The following is an 18,600-nucleotide window of genomic DNA, read 5'->3' as shown; positions in this document are numbered from 1 at the left end:
CAGCACGTGAGGGCGCTGTAACCACAAACCGGGTTGATTGCAAAGACTCAAAGAGCTGTAATTTGGAAAATGAATAAGTTGTCTAGAATCCTTCAAAAATTTCACCTTTCCTTCCGAGAGTTGGAATTAAGATTTTGGGAGAGATTTGGAGGTAATCCACCCTTGGGTAAGGACTTTTTATAATTGTTTCCAGAATGATTTAGGCTCATTCTTATCAAAAAGTCTAGCTCAACTGAGTGTAGCCCCACTAGTGTGGCACAGTCACTCCCGGTCTATCCTTAGCCACACATCCGTATGCACAATTTCGTGTCGGCGTACTGAACATTTTCGGCGCACCCACTTATCATCGTGGGCGCAATTTCTTTTGCACACGAACATGATCCTTGACCTTTCCATTTTCTAAAAACCATTTATTGAATGATTTCACTCACATTATTCAGGTATTTTACAGTCTTTTTGCCTTTATCCATTCAATCTAACAGGCTCGCTCTCTCAGTCGCCATCTTTAAAATAAGATCGTTGAACAATACGTCCTTGACCCCTCATCGTCTCGACGGCTCTTCTATGTCAAACAGTTTACGTATGTCTTGATATGATAATAAGTGGGTCCGCCGAAAATGTTCAGTACGCCGACACGAAATTGCGCATACGGATGTGTGGCTAAGGATGGATCGGGAGTGAGAGTCCGTGCCACACTAGTGGGGCTATACTGATTGGAGCGTTAGGCTTTAGGCCTACAGTTACTTCACCCCATTTCCACGTAACCCCCTAACCACTTTGTCCCATCCCCACTTAACCCCATACCCACATCGCCCCATCTCCACTTCGTCCCATCCCCACATCGCCCCGTCCGTGCTCGAGTGTGTTACAAGCATAGGGCCTAGCTCTACTTTGTACTTAGTGGAGCATTAGTATTCCTGTTTTTTTATTTTGGACGGGATTGTCATACTAACGTTCCACGCCTAGAGTGGAATTATAGTACCCCTGGAACTGTGGGGTCCGACGTTCGCCCCGTTCCCACGTTGTCTGGGCAAAAGACTAGTTGATTGGGAAACAGTCGTTGGTAGAACTCCCAAACGTCACATCAACGAGTCTTGTGCTCAAACCATGGATAGGCCACTCATGCATGTGTCTTGGAGGACCATGATCGCCCATACACTTATTGCGCTAGGGAAATCTAGGCACGTGTATTTGAATGGGAGGAGGCATCAAAAATGCTCAGATTTTGACAAATTTTGGAGTCTGAAATATCGTTGAAGCCCCAACAGTTTAACTTGGCATTTAGGTAGTAATAAAGGTAGGTTTGGTCAGTATTTGGAATTTTTGGGAACCGTTGTCACTTTACAATGCATTAAGCAAACGTATTAGTAATACCATGCGTAACCCCACGAGGGGAAGAGTGCCATATAAGGACGCCAGTAGTTCTTCCTTACAGTGACTTAATAGCCTTCAGAAACCAAAAACATGTCAAGAAAAGTTCAATTTATGAGGGAAAATACCACATTGTATACCAAGAAAACACTTCTTTTTCGGACCAGTCTCATAGGCATAGGGTTTTAGCACAGGGTGTCAAGTGGCATCCGTGTATATGGAACTCTTTCCCCCACTAGTTTGGCCCGGAGACTAGCCCCAGACGAGGGCCAGTCCTCTAGACTACCTTCGGAAAAGAGTTCTGCATATGGATGCCACTTGACACCCCATACACAAACCTTATGAGACGTGTTTACTCAGTAAACGACAGTGGTATTTTCCTTCCTAAATTAAACTCTTCTGGATGTATGTTTTTGCTTTATGGCAAATAGGTCACTGTAGCCTATAGGGAATTATAACTGGTGTCTGTATTATGGAACTCTCCCCCCACCCAAAAAAATGGGGAACTTGATGAGAAAGCTTTATGATATTTTTCTTATTTTGTTTTCGTATTTTTTTTTCAGTTTTGGTATCCGGCTTCACTGACCTGATTAATCTGTTTATTAAATCACCAGGAAAGAGTTCCATCTGTGGGCCTGTGGAAAACGCTTGATGCCCCTATAAACAAACCTAGACTTTTCTGAAAAAAACTAAATGTTTTCTAAGTAAATGCTTCACAATTTCCTTAGCTAAATGTCACTTTTTAGGACATGCTTGTGAAGTTTTGGTCTTTATTCTGTCGTCTCAACATGGCCATTCGTTTTCTACACTGATTCGTTCTTGATCATTTAACGGGTGATAAGCAGTCTGGATGTCTTTGGTCTGGGAACCAGACAGCAATAAAAGCATTGACCATACTGCTGTTTTATCAGTAAGTAAACTGTGATGCATGAACGGTCAATTAAGCTGCCCTATGGGTCCGTTCTGTTAGAAATCTTGGACCTGAAAACAATTAAGCACTTCATGTAGTGTGAATTAGAGAAATCAGCTGGATGGAAGAATTGACAGGTGGTGTCACAATACACCGTACTAACCGATCGTGCAGCTTTGTCTGATCAACTAATTCATGCGGGGGGGGGGGGATCATGCAAACATGATCCAGCTGTCCATGATATACATGTACACAAGCTCTGCTGAGCATCAAGCTTTCCTCCACACATGTCCGGATAATGTCTCAACACACTCATCCCCCATTTGTCTTGTACATGTGTGTCTACACACAAAGCCTGAGGAGTCTGTGAAGGCAGACTGTGTATTAAACCTGAACTTCTTGGCCGTGCAAAGCCTGTTGTGATAGCTAATAACACTCTACAGAGGCATCCTGGGCTGTTGACAGATAAGAAGTTACGTTAGATATAATGTACTTGTACATGTACTCGTTCAAATGTGATGTGACCTGCAAAAACCCTTCACGTGATAAGTTTCGTCATTTTGGTCCAAATCAATTTCAAATTGATCTGGACGCTGTTGTGTTTTCAGATCTGTTTAATTCGTGATTGAAGACAGCCTAGATTCATGTTGTAGACAACCTGGAATCGTTAATGTAATATAAGTGTATCTGAAAACGAGTTTGCCCATATTAATTTGCAGTATATTTGCACCCAAATGACAAAGCTCACTGTGTAAAGGGTTTCTGCAAATCACATCAGAAATACTGTTCAAATGACCCTTACAAATCAGTAGGGCCTATTTGTGGCATTTGGTTGTTTAGTAATAGTGTTCCGCTATAACTTGGCTTATTTGAAAAAAATGTGAATTTTCAGCCAAAAAATAATACTGCTGGTGAGTGGTTAAGTCAATTGAATTGAGATCTCAAGCGTGGCTAGTGAGGTAGTAATGAGGACTTTGCCTTTCCCTTGAGCATGAAAAATAACATGTAGAGAAGTCTGTCAGCTGAAGAGCCAGTGAAGTTGGTGTGATTTTATTCTGCAAATTTTCCCACAATCAGGGGTTCCATTGTGGTTTTAGTCGTACAAACTAAAGCACTTTTTTTTTACTTCAGGCCCAGCTCTCGCAATCCAAGGTCCAGCGTTAATTCAGGACAGAGCAGCAGACAGTGGTGGAGGCCTAGCGAGCATCTTCGATGGCCTGTTGTGGGCAGTACCCAAGCACAGACGCTCCATCCAGCGCAATCGCACCCGACGAAGGGACACACAGAAGCTGATTAAACACATACCCCAGGAGAGGTTCACTACTTGTGAAGTCTGTGGTCACACCAGGATGATCGGGTTTCTCTGTGGGTGAGTTCAACATTTGGAATACATGTACATGTCAAAAGAGAAGTTGTCTACTTGGAAAGTTTGTAGCCATAGCAAGATAACTGGGGGCCTCTGCGGGCAAGTCCAAATGTTCATTTTTGTTTGCTCTCTAGAGAAATTTTGGGGATGACACTTGTTCAAGCGAGAAGCATAATTTTTAAAAATCCACAAGGGAACCTAGTTACTTGTAGCAGTGTTGCTTACTAGGAAATCAAACTGCTAAATGCAGATGGAATGGAAATCCCAACTGATGTCTACTCTTGAATATCTAAATGGGTAATTGTGTATGTGTGTTGTTTTGCCAGGAATTCACTCGGCATAGTAGATAATCATTATAAACTTGGATTTTATGCCTATGGGACAAAGTTGTTTATACAGATGTTATCGAAATCCATTGGAGGTGTCGTCAAGAGCCATATGTAGAAGTTAAGTTTTTATTGGAAATGTAACAATTTGTTGGTTACATTGTTTCTTTTCAATTGGTTCTCCTGGGAAGCCTCCTTACACCCACCTCCTGGCCCAAAGTGCTAGGAATAACCTGGAGATCTGACACCAACCTGCATAATATGGGACCTTTATAAAACGCTATATTTCTTGCTCCTTCTCCAGACACTGCTTGATCAGAATAAGGCAGGAAACAAGGGAAATCAGGGATCGACTCATGGGCCAGCTAGACGAGACCCAAATGCTCCCAGAGAAGGAAAGCGTCGTCGTGTACGAGGGAGAAACGGCAAGGCCTGAGGACAAGGAGAAGTTGATCGTTGAAATGAAAAAGAAAAGACCCCCTTGGTTCAGCAGGGCCCTGCTGGAGTAGCCCTGAGTTGCACAAACATTTGATATCTCCCTGTGACTCTTCCATTTGGATGTGTCTGTTCTGGAGTTCTCCGCTTGTCCAGTCAGCTGGCTCCATCTGTAGTGATTTACACCATCAAATACGGAGGTAACAGCACCCTCTATGGACCAACCACCAGCATTAAGAGTTTGCCATTTCCGATGCTTTCCAAGTGTTTGGCCCATAAAGCATCTGTACATGTAGGTTTTCATTTTTCCCCAAAAGATCGTCAAAAAAAGTCCCAAGTATAGAAAGAAAGTGCCATCAATCTTCCATTAAGGTCCCCCCAAAAAGTCTCCAGTTTCTAGTCAGGAGCTGGCTCTAAAAGTGGTGGGGCGACGTAGATTTTTTTTTACCTGCATTTTTTTAAAATTTTTTTTCTGGAAATTATGCATGTATAATGCGCGATGTCCATTGCGACTGCATGCACATGAAACGCCTGCCGCTACCAACACTAAAATAGACTGGCCCCTGCGCTTTTATTGTTTGAAAGCATTTTCAGTTTGTACATGTGCACAGGACATAAGACCACATCATTTGTCTGGTTCCCAGATGTACAAAAATGACGTCATCTGAAAAAGAGTGCCCAACTAAATGTATGGGGAAACTAAAGGGACTCCTTTACTGGACATATTGCTCAACCATACCCCATCAAAAACACGTTAAAATTACGCAGTAGCAGGATTCCGGTCAGTGTAGCAAGTTGGGCAGCTTGTGGACATCATTTTATACCAAATAAAAACTTTTTTATTTTGCCGTCACGCAGGTCTATGGCAGTTGCGTGCGCTGACCAGAAACCAGAGACTTTTGGGGGGCCTAATGTTATACTTTTTTATTTGTTTTTGTTTTTCTGAACCAAAGCATGATAAAACTTCAAATTAATCAGCTTACTTTTGTGAGGTATGCCGCAAAAATTATGCTTTGAATGTGAAGTGTTTTCTACTCACTAAATACAGTCACACTAGAATCAATTGATTTCTGAAAAGCCATGCACAATTTTGATGTTTGCCAAGGAACCAACATTATAGAAAGTTCCTTCTTGAATTTGGATAGTTATATACATGTATTGTGTCACCGACTTGTGCTTTTCTCTTTGTTCAATGACAATGTGGTCATCACAGTTTACAAAAAATAAAGTTTTCTAAAATCCACTCAATACCACCAAAAAGTTTGTGTTCTTGGCCTTAAGAAAAATTAGAGAGGTAAGGACATACATGTACAAGCACGTCATCCAGTGTATTGCATATTTTGGTTTATTTCTGAATTGTTTTTAGAAACAAAGTGAAGTATACATATGAAACCTCTGACTGCCAACGACACAATGTATTTTAACCTGCAGTGATGCAGAAATGATGCTTCAGACAATAATTTTCAAGATGTATTTTTTTTTCAGACAATAAGTTTTTCAGACAATAAGTTGACTTGATATCTGAAAACTTACACCAATTATAAAGCACAAACATGTGTACACAGGATCCTACTCCATGATATGTGCTGGGTTTTTTTCTCTCTCAACTTTTCCAAGTGATCAAGATTAATCAAATGAATTCCTGCCGTATGCATTCATCATAAGGCACATAAGACTGACCGGTGAATTACTGTTTCCAGTTATGTCAAATGGTACTCAATGCTAAAATGACTAATAAAATATTGCACCCAACCATGGTGCTCATTTTAAGAATACTTCGCAGAGGAGAGAAAACCGTCCCTGGAAAAAGTTGAAGAGGGTGGCTTGCAGCTTCATCCTCATCAGATGATAAATTCTCTGAACTCCTGCATAGTGCCAGTTCTTAGGCTGCTCTTCCATCACTGATATGAAGTAATTTGTAATAGGAAGTTTTTGTACGGAACTTCAAACAGTTTTTCCTCCCTCAAGAATGCCCATGTCACACACTGACTTGGAGAGCAACTTGTCTACAAGCATCCTGTCTACTCGCATTGTCCGCTGCATCCTCAGATGAGATTGGGGTGTAGAAAGCAAAAGCTAGGCAGTAGAAGATGAAGACCACGCCTTTAATGATCATGCCCAGCACGGTGGCGTAAAGTGAGAGATCAGCGCGATTGTAGAACCAACACTGTCCCCTCTCCCCGCATTCTTGGTGCCACAGCGTGCAGGCGGTGTCGAAGATATACCCGAATATGATTGGTCCGGGGATGGATCCTTAGAAAGTAGATCATTGAAAGGAGATAAATTGCTTCAATTAGCTAACACTGTACACTTGGGCATTTTGTATTATATGTTACAGTCGCACTCCATCGTCCATGATGTACATACGTGTGGCTTTAAGAGGCATTCACCAATAAACAGAAAGCCTGTGATTACCCCCTTTAATCCTAAATATCCTAATTCCCCCCCCCCTTTTTTTAGAATTTTGCAAATTTTCTTAGTGCTAGCAAACTTTTTTAGAATTTTGCAAACTTTCATAGTGTTAGCAAACTTACAATTAAAACAAATACATATGAAGAAGTTGGTTTATCTATGTAATTTTTCCCCAAAACAGGTGAGACAGGATTTGCTTCTTTATCAAGAAAAAGTATTTAAAGTTGATGTTTAAAAACACACTCTCACTCCTCGCAGTAACCTTCTTAAGATTCAACACACAACAACACAGGATCACAAAATCACTTGCATAACATGGACTTTTTGTAATTGGCCAAGCCAAATACATGTCACTTCATGTCTATTAAACAATTTTTGCCAGGAGTACAATTTATCTTTAAAAAAAGTCAAAACAAACAATACAAAAATAGTGACAGGAAAATAAAATTTTAACAGGAGTGCTCCTTCAAACCAGGAAATGATTGGAGGGGGGGACTATCTTTGCTGACCCACATGTACGTGTATGTACATGTATACATTTATCACTATGATGTGGCAAGAGAATCAGATTAGTAATGAAAAGAGTGTCATTGTAAATGGAAATGATACATATATGTTTCAGTGGAAGTAATTTTTTTACCTAGTAATCTTTGAACATGTACCTTCGGAGAAGGTTTTGCTGTAAAAACGTTGTTTCGTGAATGACTTACAGCACTTTGTGCCAAGGCCACAGTACATTATGCCGAGGCCGTAGCATATTAAAGTAACAGCAGCCACTCATGTCATTTGTCAAGATAAACTATCGTGAATGAGGGAAGACAGTGTGGATTTCACAGTCACCCCTTGAATGTTGAACCAGAGACCTGCATGAACAGCCAAAAATGTCATGACTGTCAACTGCAGCGGGTTCCCATACGGTACCGTACGTACGAGGGATACAGAAATATGTGGCTTGTTTCCACTGTGAGTCATGCTATCAAAGTCCACCCAGAGACATTTCCTGGAGCAGTGATGGCAATGATTAATCACGGGCCAGCTGCACTTACCCAAAGACCTGACTAGAAAGCCATGCAGTCCCAGAGCATATGCCTGCTGGCCATCTGGCACACATCTGAAACAGAAGAAGTAGCGCTGATATTTTGTTGTTAACTTGTGGCATGTTGCTTGTGACTAGATATCCTGGCTCTAACTAATACTGTAGACACCAGCAATTCATACAAGCACTCTGATGCATGTAATGATAAACGAGTTTTTGGGAACAATATTTATAACAATGTTGGATATATGTACATGTAGTTGCATGTACAGTGGACACACATCTCTCAAGTATCAATATTTCTTTGCAACATTGGAGATCATCTGGAACAAAATGAGTGGTACACAGTACATGCATGTAGTACTCTGTGTCATAGCACTGTGTCATCTACTGCTGTTGCTAGTAAATGATCTAGTTTTCAGAATTATTTGTATAGTTTTTTCTCTGATCAATTTTAGGATGATGCTGTAGGGTGCATCTGAAGCCAAACAGCATCACTGACTGACAAAGGGGGGGGCGTAAATGATGCCACACCCCTCCCCTCCAAAAAAACCCCAGAAGCATACTTGGGTGGGGGATGAGAAAAATGAAATTTTGGGAGACTATTTCACTTCTTTTCCAAAGTATGTAAAGAGCCCCCCAAATTTTCTTACCCCTCAGAAAGGCCAGAAAAAGTAAAAAAAAAAAAACTCAAATTTTTGGTCCCACCTTCCACCCCGCTCCCCCAAAAATGGCCCACTCCCCTTCCCCAAAGGAGCTTTGGTTCTGGATTTGCCCTCAACCAGCACAATCTCTGTGCTGGTTAAGGACAGATCCAGAACCAAAGCAGCATGGTCTAGCAACCTGAAAGGTTGTAAGTTTAACACGTTGACTGCAGCACATAGTTTCAAATGGCCGTTCCCATTTGCCAAGCATACTGTGCGCATGTGAGCATATTTAATAGGTACCTTTCAGGTGTCTACTCTAACATGAGCATTTTACAGATCCTCCACACTGCCAGCAGCATACTTGTTGTGTTCTTCAGTGATGCCAGTGTAGCCAATTTAAATTACAATCGCCTTTTATTTCCTCTGAGTATACTCATAGTGGCAAAATATGGTACACCTGTTACTACGAGTATGCTCGTAGTTAGCAGTTAATGTGTTAAATCTTGTCCAACTATTAAAACATGAACTGCCTCATTAATACTGGAATTCATAGAAGTCAAAGCAATCAATACTGTACTTTGTGTATTCAAACAATGAACAGCTACAATGTACAGAATCTATATCCTGATTAGACACCCCTTGTAAAAAAAAAGTGACATTTTTCTTCCTATCCGAACAATGTCCAAACTTGCCAGCTCGTGTACATGCACCTGTCTTACCTCAGTATAATGTTCAACGCTGGAACACCACAAAAGACGTAAAATACTATAACAGCAGTAAGGACCACAATGAACAGCCAGAGGTGACTGCAAGTTGTGTGGCACAGACCAGGTGTTGCCATCCCAGCAATAGAGCCATTAGAGTTTGTACATGCACAGTCAACGTAGCTGTTAGTCTGAATGAAATAAAGTAACCACTGAGGAATCAGATTTCATAGCGATGTAGAAAGCGCAAGCGAGCCTTTCGGAGAGGATATCCCAGTTTCTGTTTTTGATACAAGAGCAATCAGAGCTTGGTGTTTCGAACCAGGATTAAGGATTCTGTTTCTCCACTTTAAGGACTGAAAAGAGTTTGAATCGGAATTAAGCCTTCTAATGTTTCTCCCCTACAATGATGGAGCAAGAATTGAACCGTGATTAAACTTTCTGTTTTTCCCACGGTAAGGATTCAACAGGAATTGAACTGGGATCAGTTTTCTCCTCTATGACAATTGGAAAGGGATCAAATCAGCATTAAGCCTTCTGTTTATCCCACTGTAAGGACTGAACAGGCATTGAACCAGGATTAAGTCTTTTTTTCACTTCAGGAACTGCATTGGGATTAGTTTTCTTCACTGCAATGATTGAACAGGGATTGAACCAGGAACCCTTCTGTTTTCTCTTGGAATGCAGAATGTTGTGTACTGGAAGATCTAAAGGATAAGGTATTGCTCTTTAGAAACTGTACCACTTCAATCGCATTTTGGTACCCATATTTTTCTTCAAAGATGTATTTTATACCAGGGAGATGTTTATTTTAATAACGGGTTTTGCCCTTACACCAACATATATGCATAATACTCAGTGTTCTATTTTGCTTACATACATAAAAGTTGTGGGTATTTTATTTATTAAAAATAAAAGGCATGGGAAAGATTTCACTCAGTGAGGCCAAAGGTTGCAGTTGAACTCCAGTGTGTAAGGATTCAACAGGAATTGAACTGGGATCAGTTTTCTCCTCTACGACAATTGGAAAGGGATCAAATCAGCATTAAACCTTCTGTTGAACTCCAGTGTGTGTGTTGGGGAAATTCGTATCAGCTCATCTTTTCTGTGAGAAAAATTTATCAAGGAAACTGGGAAGAGAATATTTAAAAGTTCTGATGTTAGTGCCTCAATATAGGTTTGCCTCGGATTTGAGGACATTCAGCACAGAAATTTGTCTCTCTTCATGCATTCCCCTTTCCCTAAGTGAATACTTTCTGGCCAAGACATAAGAAGTTACCTGGTCATTGTAGCTCCTGCAGCCTGCATGGCAAGCGCTGAAGTATATCATCTCGTTATTGCCACATACTGGCACATAGAACTCGGTGGAGCAGTCACATGCTGCGTTGCAGGCACTGTCAAGCGACACACCTGATAATGACCTGAGACAGGAGAGTTCAGTGAAGAAGAGGTCTGCATTGGGTTTGTGCGGATTTACCAAAACAATCTGATGAGAGCTCTGAGTGCCTTCCATCCATAATGTAGCAGTGTGCGCCATTGTATGTGTGCCCTCCCATGGTTAGTAACAACACTTAATACGAGTTTGTGTAGAATGAGTGATACCCGTTTCCTTGGTAATCCTTGAAGACACCGGCTAGTGGTATCTCATCACATCTCAGAAGTAACCCAAGCATGAGGGCGCCGTCCACGGCTGTGACTATGGCACAGAGCTTCAGCAGTGCCGGTATCTTCATGTTGTAGCGCTTGATTACCCAGCCACTGAACAGGACTGTGCCACCTCCGCCAATTGTGACAATTACACCTGGAAAGAATCAGACATTTTGAGGCATCCAGGATGGAAATCCTTGTGTGTATTTTTACACATAAAATAAACCCTTGGAAGGTTCCCTTCTACTCTGTTGTAAAGAGAGACATTAACTCACAATTATGTAAGGACATGACTGAAATGTACAAATGAGCCATCACATGCTGGCTTGGTTCCAAATGCCCAGTATATTTGTAATGTGTATCCGATTCGTAAGTGTGACATCACTTCAGTTTAAACCACGCCCATTGCACATGCACTGCACATAGAGTTACATGCATTGATCGCTGCTTACATGGAACCATGGAACCAGAAGTTAACACGCAACTTCAGCGATCGTCCAATTGGATCCTGCAAATCGTGGCGCGTCTGCCTTTGTGACAAAGTCACTTAGGAACCGGATTGTGTACGATACAGGCGATTCACAATAGTGCACCTCCAAGAGTTTGCAACGTGTTGGCCAGCACAATTCACAAATTCTGTCAACCCATTCCAAATGCGCATTGGGTCAACAGATTTTGTGCTTCAAGATTGGCCAACGCTTTGCAAACTCATGGAGGTGCGCTATTGTGAAACATCCGTATTGTGACAAAGTTTCATCCATCAGTGACACCATCGCAATAATTTGAAATGTGGTGTTAGAAAAGACATCACTGTGGACTCAAACTCAAAATAGATATTCTTGGTTTTTATTGGTATCCCCTGCATCACCTGTATTTGGCATTGTAGTACCTGTCTATAATCGGGCCTCCATTTCTGCAACTGCAAGGTATCCTGCTTCACTGCAGTAACACCATATTATCCAGGGGAAGTTTATTAGTACATGTAATGTCACTTAACGTGTTATATATTAAGAATACAGATTGCCTCCTGTAAAAAAAAGAGTTTGTTTTGTACTGCTGTGCTGCCTGACCAATAGACTTGAGAGATTAGAAAAGGTTGAACAGGCGTGTGGAGGATAATTTAATACAAAGGGAATCCATGTCCTCCACCCAACATAAAAACTTGCCAACTATAAGGCTGGCATCCCCAGAGCTGACTCCAAACTGGCTCTCCAGGAATTTAGGCAGGAAGGCCTGGGAGCCGGAGAGGAAAATCACGTCTGCTGTCAGGGCTAGATTGAGCAGCATGTAGGTGGGGTTTCGGCAGAGGAGCTTGGTGGCCGTGGGCATATCTCGCCAAGTCAGGCCGAAGTCTGCCCTGCTGACTATTTCCACCCCGGATTTTGTGTGTGCCTGAGATGAGCGCTTGCTTCGGTGTTTCTGGGTTTCTGCAGAGTAGCAGGCAAAGGAGAAAAATTGAATTTGGTGGGTTCATCATCCAGTAAGGATGCCATGTGGCCAAACCTAACACCAATAATGTCAGTGTTGAACATGGGCATTGTTAGGGATGATGAAAACACCCATTTGCTGAAATAAAAATCAAAATTGATCCCCATTCACTGTTAATGGTTTATCAGTTCATCACTGATGAGTGCTCCCCCCCCCAAAAAAAAACCCTGGGGGGAAAATGCAGACAAATTCATGGTGTTGCGGTTAGCGTTATTCAGCTCCCTCTTTAAGTCAATTTTCCGGATAGAATTTTTTTCACTTGGAAATTGAAGTGTAAAACATATGTCTTGCACAATTTTGCCTTTAATGTTTTGTCATTGTGGAAGAGACGAAAGTGGGAAGCATAAGCAACTAGTTTTAATTTCGAATTTTCTAACTAAAAGAAACAACAATTACCTGGGAGCTCGACTGGGAAGCAACTAATTGGCACTGTAAGAATGAGAGCGAACATGGAACAAAGAAGAAATCCCACCCACCAAGCCCCTATCCATTCTCTGCTGGACGAATCGATTCCTAAACTGGGAGAAAAGCAAACCAGAAAAAAAGTTTTTCAAGTTGAACGAGTAGTCCAGAGATTAAAGTAGAACAGCATCCAACAGATAGAAAGCTCCAATTCCCCTCAGATTTTTCTGGGTCCCGGAACAAAACGCCTTTAATGCAAATCCCCCTCCCGATTTTCAGATTCTCTGTCACATTTTTAGTTAGACGGAGTCGTCTGCGCCGTCGTCTGCAGTAGCCACGGCAAGAATGAGTCACAGTCAGCATGACTAACGATTTGTATTTGTCTTCGCTGTAACAGTGGCTGTCACGTTGATGAAATGTTTCCAAAAGGAAATCCTATACTGATCCGTAAGTCTTAGTATTGTCAGCTGAAAATTTAAACGTGCTTGCCTGATGATTACGAGAAAATGTTTTTGATGTTTGTCGAAATTGGAAAAATACTGGCAGTTTGCTGTGAAAAAGTGGAAATTTATTAGGTAACTTACCTCGATGTGTCTGTCTCAAAGAAATCTGTGAATAATTTGTCAAGTATGATACCAGCTGCCGTGAAACCGATTGCTGGTCCCAGTGCCCAGCAGAACGAAAAGATACCTGTCATCGGGAAAAGGAGTTGGTGGCGTTTATGAATAATGGCCACTGTAGTTTCCTTTATTACTCACTTTGAGTCCATTCGCTGTAGTCATTAAATCTCCAATTTTCGAAAACACGGGTGAGCATAACGTTCTGAATCCCCTTTGTAAAGAATAATTTATATGTACATTACACATGGAAAAACTGACGTGAGAAAGAATGTGAATTATAAATCACCAAAACTAAATCATTCGTTCAAAAAGAGAATTCTGTATTTGGATAGCCCAGATCTGAAGGAGGCGAAATCTGCTCTCGGCTGTGAAAAGGTCAAAAGGGCCTCTTTTAGGCTTAATTTGTAAATTGAAACTTTAATAGTTTTATTTTCTTCCGGTGTATTTTCTTTCATGTTTGCATATTTTTTATGGATATTAACTAAACGGAAAAAATCTAAGGTCTCATTTGTTTGATGGGTTATTGGTTTCCACTGGGAATTTTTAAAGCACGAAGAAACGTCCGTGAAATTGTAATAAATTTCTCACCGAGGTAAAGACCAACTGATTCCATCTTGACACTCTCATCAATAAAAGCTGGTCCAAGACAGTACAGAGGGGCACATGCTGTTCCGAAGAACAGGTTGGCAAGGATGAAGACATACCAATATCGCGACAAGCTGGAGATTTTGGACTCGTCCTCCGGAAGGCACTGCCCCGAGGCATGCACTTGGCGCTGAGCCATCTCGCCGTAGCTGGTCCTCAATGAGCAAACGTCGCTCTTATTGCTGATTGTAAACTCGTAGAGGTCGGTAGTGAAATGCGGCAAGGCGAACACGAAAGAGCCGATGGTCAGGCTGACCAGACCGGCAGCTAGCCACCTGGGCCGGTTGCCCCGCGCTCCGCAGTAGCCCACCGGAGCGAGCAAGAGCGCAGCGACGACGTCGTAGAACGACGGCAGGAGCCCCAGCTTGGAGGATGATAGCTCGAAGCGTCTCTCCAAACTGCTCATGGAGGAGTTGATGAGACCGTTGACAGCCACACCTTGGACCATGGCAGCGCAACAAATGCAGGCTAGCAACCAAGGAGGTGTGTTGCATCGCTGGAAGCAGGCAGGTTTCCATGATTTCCAACCGCAACGCAGATTCTTCGCTTCCCCCGGTGGATAAGAACTCGAACATGTTTTCTCCAGCTCTGGTGAATGAGGCTCTTCGACGACCTCTCCACGTACACCGCTAGTGCTGTGAACTGACGCCTCAGCCATCGGTATCACGGACTGTTGCTCACCCTGGCCTCTCAAAATCTGACTTCATTTTCAGGAATTTGGTGAAATTTGTATCTTACCTGGGCAAAAGGTAGAAAGACAACGTAGAGGAGCTTTTGGGTTGAAGAAACTTTCAGACGGTTTGGGAAGTGACTCATGATAATGTCTGCTGAAGAGCCATGGCATCTGGCCAGGCGTTCTTTGTTCGCAGTTCTCTGGTATTATTTTAGTGCTGTGTAAGAGGAAATTATAATGAGAAAAGTTTGAGCATTACGACATTTTCAAATGGGCGTCAGACTGCAGGCATTTTTTTTAAACTTCGAAAGTCCGCAAGATGGAGACGGCCTGTTACTGGATACGAGTCATAGTCACATGTATGTTATGTTCGTGTAACCTGCTGCTTCGATTAAGATCTACCGAGCGGAGTTCTTAACACCGTGAAATGATGACAAAACGAAGGAAGCTGCTAATGCTATCGCAAAATGGATTTTAAAAAAGTTTGACAAAATGGTCAAAAAATGTGGCACCACTTCGTTGCGCTTCCGGGTTTTGAGTCCGGTTTTTTTTCTAAAAATGATAGCCCTTTTTCTTTATTTGCGAAAGAATCAACTTAAAAGAAAGCTGGTAATGTTGGCGCTTTAAATTCCTTAAAATTCAATGAGGTTTGGAGTAATGTTTGATTTAAAATACTTCACTTTATATGTGAGCGTTATTTTATGTGAGCGTCGCTGGAGGAGTGCATTGTGAGATCGTTGTGTACTCCCCATTTCGCCAATTTCATCATTTCTAATTTTGGCAAAATTGCGGATCGGTCGGCTAAAGGAACTAGGTTATCATGAAAATAGCCACCAACTGTCAGCTGCCCCATTTAATGGACTTTTAACAGCACACCTCTTCCTCTTTACGGTAAATGTTCTCGGGTACTAACCGTAGACATCTATCCTGCTTTGCCTTCGAGGTCGGATGCCCGCCGGGCCCGTCACTAAGGGCGGGGGGAGGGGGCTGCTCCCCCCGGCGGGAAGCTGCCCCCACCAATAAGAAGCAGAAGCACGAAAAATATACTTTGTTCATGTGATGTGGCCCCTAGCTGATACTGTGACCCCCCCTTAATGCCTGAAGCTGGTAACGGGGCTGATGACTGGAGTTCCACAATGACGGGTAGCATTGTGTACAGTCGGCGATAATTGCTTGTGACATGTTATGCTTCTTCCAAGATAACTTCAAACATTAAATGGGCATAAACGTATTCCTGGACGTTAATTATTGTAAAAAGAGCGGCCCCTTCCATGGGCCTTCTCATCTGGAGTTTTAAAAAACACAATGGCGTACAAAAACTGTCAAGAATGGGCCTCCGAATTAAAAACGCGTATGGTTGTCACATTATAAGGGCTGTCACCAGAGGAGACTTGGGATCCATTGCTGCTTGATGTTTAGTTTGAAATGTTAAAGGAACAGTCAAATGAAGTTTTTTTTAGATCACTTTTTTCCCATGTTTAAACTTTTCTTCAGTGTAATTAAACTGTTTGAAATCTTTCTGGAGTTAAGTGAACTGTTGAGTGCACGTTTTTAAACATTCAAAATGGAGTAAGCTTGTCGGAACAAATGAAGGCGCTGTTTGTGTTATAAACCCAGGAAGATACTGTTCATCAGTTTGCGTGTTCCTATGTTCAAAGTTTGAACCCCAAATTTGAATTTTTGCAAACATTCCTGACAAATGTTACTAGCTGGCTGATTTCCATGTGCTTATACAATAATAAAGTGCTGACAGAAATGGAAATCTTCGATGGCGAAGTGTAAAGAATCGAGCATGATGTATGCAAAAATGCAACACTGAGGTTCAGTGCCTCGGATTCTATTAGTTTTGCTCACGATTATGCAAAGTCACATTAGTACAAAACCAAAAACGCCCAAAAATACATGCAAAAAATAGCGAAACAAAAATTGAAAATATGGTTAATGGAAACACAAAGAATCAAAATCAAGGATTTTCTTAGCGTATTTCTATTACATGGTCCCTTTAAAATGACGAAGGCTACTCACCATAATTGCGCCACTGCACGAAACATGCCAAGACGCCACTTGACATCGATCACGCATGCGTCTGAAGTGTTTTTTTTTTCCAGAACTAAAATGTTAAATTAGGCTTAATACTACCTTTGAGTTCAATATACAGACATCGTAGTTTTACTAACCGGCAACAAGGTGAACAGCTCCTTTTGCGTCCATGTCTCGCGAATAACTGAACAACACACATGCATGATCTCAGCTGATTTATGTGCAGTTGGGACGCAATCTTAATGTATTGAGGTTTTCACCTTTTTTCTCCCAAAACCTTGACTCAAAATGGGCGGAGTTATAAACAAGTAGCTGATGAATCATAGCACCTCATCAATTGCCAGCTAGGCAGATCGGATGATGAAGAACTTCATGATATGCCACACAAACCAAGGACTTGGACATCGGTGAGTGCAGCCATTATTATGCGAGTCGGCCTGCAACACCGAATCTTCTTCCAACGCCCTGAAACCACATCTGGTGTGAATTTCAAGAAAGATGCTTTACATAAAGCCCTTTGCTTCCAGCACAATAAATAAGAAACGTAGTCTCACGAATGTGTAGGCCTAACTAATGGCTGTTCTTTGAAAGTATAAGGAGTCGTGTGTATGATTCTTGTTTGAGGGTGATGGGCATTATTCCATGCATCATTTTCAAATTTGGTGTTGCTGAAACTTGCAGAAATTCTCGTTTTGCCCATTAAGGGTCCGTCCATTAAAGTAAGGCCTACGCACGAACTTTTCAGACCCCCTCCCCCTGTTTGCGTGCATGTGAAATACAAGACGTGTTACAAAATTATCAGAGGCAAATTTTTGGTTTGCGTACGATACGCGATACGCAGTGGCTTGACCCCCCCTTCCCCTCTTGACGCATGGTGTATGCAACGGCACCCCCAATTCATGCGTACTATGGACGGCCCCTATGGAATTTCTGTGTTGTCGGTGTTCTCGTGTTATCAAACAACAGTGATAAAAGAATTCTGAAAGTGTTGGTTGCAAAGACTCCAATCCAGAAAAAAAAGCCGAGTAATTTTTTCGTGCGTGGGTATTTAAAAAACATTCATGATTGTACTTTTTGTTTAAAGCATTATCTTGGATTGCCTTGACATAACACTGTCATCACCCTTTCTTCATAAATCGTTACTGTCCTCAGTTTAGGGACCATCTAATAACCATTTTGTATCCTAAATGTTGACTGCTGAAATAACCAGTATAATGTTCTACTCGTACAAATGGTTATTAGGCCTATAAGTAACAAAGTTTCAGGCTTAGTGCGCCAACGCTAATGTTGTCTTCTCCTAAAATTGTGTCATAGTTTGTCCTTTACTTCACCGAGTAAAACAAAAAATAGAGGAAACCTTGTTTTTTTTTTAAGTGTCTTTATTTGGGTAAGAAAAGCTGTCGGGTAAGGAGAAAATCCCCTCAGTTACAGAAACAACGTAAACTTCGAATTCCCCGGTCTGTTACCACTAGCCAACATTATATGTTATATTAATAATTTCCAATTTGCCATCATCATCTTGCTGTGGGTGCCTTTAATGTTCCCTCCACCCAGGGTAATTGATCAAGGCGGTGTTTTTTCCTCCCTCCCTGGCCAGGTCTTTATCTGACACCCCCCTTCGCTTTCAGCATTCGTGCTCTGTTCATGTCGTTTTGTAAGTCATCAAGGCTGTTTTTTCCCCACCCCTTCTTTAGTAACCTTTTGCCTTCCCTTGCTCAGTATGCCTTTCCCCCTTTCTACTGTCTTGATTTACACACACACACACAAGGAGACGAAAACGTCCAACGCCTGTCCACTTAACTATCAGAAGACCTATTACCTGCTGTTTTAGTTGATTATCGACAGTATACATGTAACAGTGTAACATCACTATTATGC

The 18,600-nt window shown here is 41.8% G+C and overlaps 2 protein-coding genes across 3 annotated transcripts; one reads left to right on the top strand and one right to left on the bottom strand.

Moving 5' to 3' along the window:
- Positions 1-3: 3 nt before the first annotated feature.
- On the top strand, positions 4-5,651 carry mrpl32 (mitochondrial ribosomal protein L32). The gene is made up of 3 exons (XM_022232773.2): positions 4-166; positions 3,413-3,650; positions 4,278-5,651. The coding sequence occupies exons 1-3, from the start codon at positions 70-72 to the stop codon at positions 4,480-4,482; spliced, it is 540 nt and encodes a 179-aa protein (XP_022088465.2). The 5' UTR covers positions 4-69; the 3' UTR covers positions 4,483-5,651.
- A 79-nt stretch (positions 5,652-5,730) lies between these two features.
- LOC110978085 (solute carrier organic anion transporter family member 4A1-like) lies at positions 5,731-17,132 on the bottom strand. 2 transcript variants are annotated; one of them, XM_022232771.2, is made up of 10 exons: positions 16,708-17,132; positions 13,953-14,899; positions 13,329-13,434; positions 12,739-12,860; positions 12,021-12,281; positions 10,810-11,008; positions 10,487-10,628; positions 9,223-9,398; positions 7,867-7,931; positions 5,731-6,661 (listed from the first exon to the last, which is right to left on the bottom strand). In XM_022232771.2, the coding sequence occupies exons 2-10, from the start codon at positions 14,665-14,667 to the stop codon at positions 6,387-6,389; spliced, it is 2,061 nt and encodes a 686-aa protein (XP_022088463.2). In that variant the 5' UTR covers positions 14,668-14,899; positions 16,708-17,132; the 3' UTR covers positions 5,731-6,386. The 2 variants fall into 2 exon arrangements, with proteins under 2 accessions (XP_022088463.2, XP_086996583.1); XM_087140457.1 differs by having other exon boundaries at positions 16,860-17,132.
- Positions 17,133-18,600: the final 1,468 nt, after the last annotated feature.

The sequence above is a fragment of the Acanthaster planci genome, linkage group LG08 (assembly GCF_054643075.1).
Source record: "Acanthaster planci isolate LZ-2023a linkage group LG08, COTS_SCS, whole genome shotgun sequence".
NCBI classification, from domain to species: Eukaryota; Metazoa; Echinodermata; class Asteroidea; order Valvatida; family Acanthasteridae; genus Acanthaster; species Acanthaster planci.
The sequence above is the reverse complement of the archived record's forward strand: the minus strand, read 5'-3'. Positions and strand labels throughout refer to the sequence as shown.

Bases quoted from the DNA above. Each gene is read 5' to 3' on its own strand.
- mrpl32 (XM_022232773.2), top strand. From the start codon at position 70: ATGAATAAGTTGTCTAGAATCCTTCAAAAATTTCACCTTTCCTTCCGA. The intron at 167-3,412 runs GTAAGGACTTTT...TTTTTACTTCAG, and splicing joins TGGAGGTAATCCACCCTTGG to GCCCAGCTCTCGCAATCCAA. The intron at 3,651-4,277 runs GTGAGTTCAACA...CTCCTTCTCCAG, and splicing joins ATGATCGGGTTTCTCTGTGG to ACACTGCTTGATCAGAATAA.
- LOC110978085 (XM_022232771.2), bottom strand. From the start codon at position 14,667: ATGGCTGAGGCGTCAGTTCACAGCACTAGCGGTGTACGTGGAGAGGTC. The intron at 11,009-12,020 runs GCAAGTTTTTAT...GATTCTTTCCAG, and splicing joins GGATGCCAGCCTTATAGTTG to GTGTAATTGTCACAATTGGC. The intron at 10,629-10,809 runs GTATCACTCATT...CTCCTGTCTCAG, and splicing joins AAGGATTACCAAGGAAACGG to GTCATTATCAGGTGTGTCGC.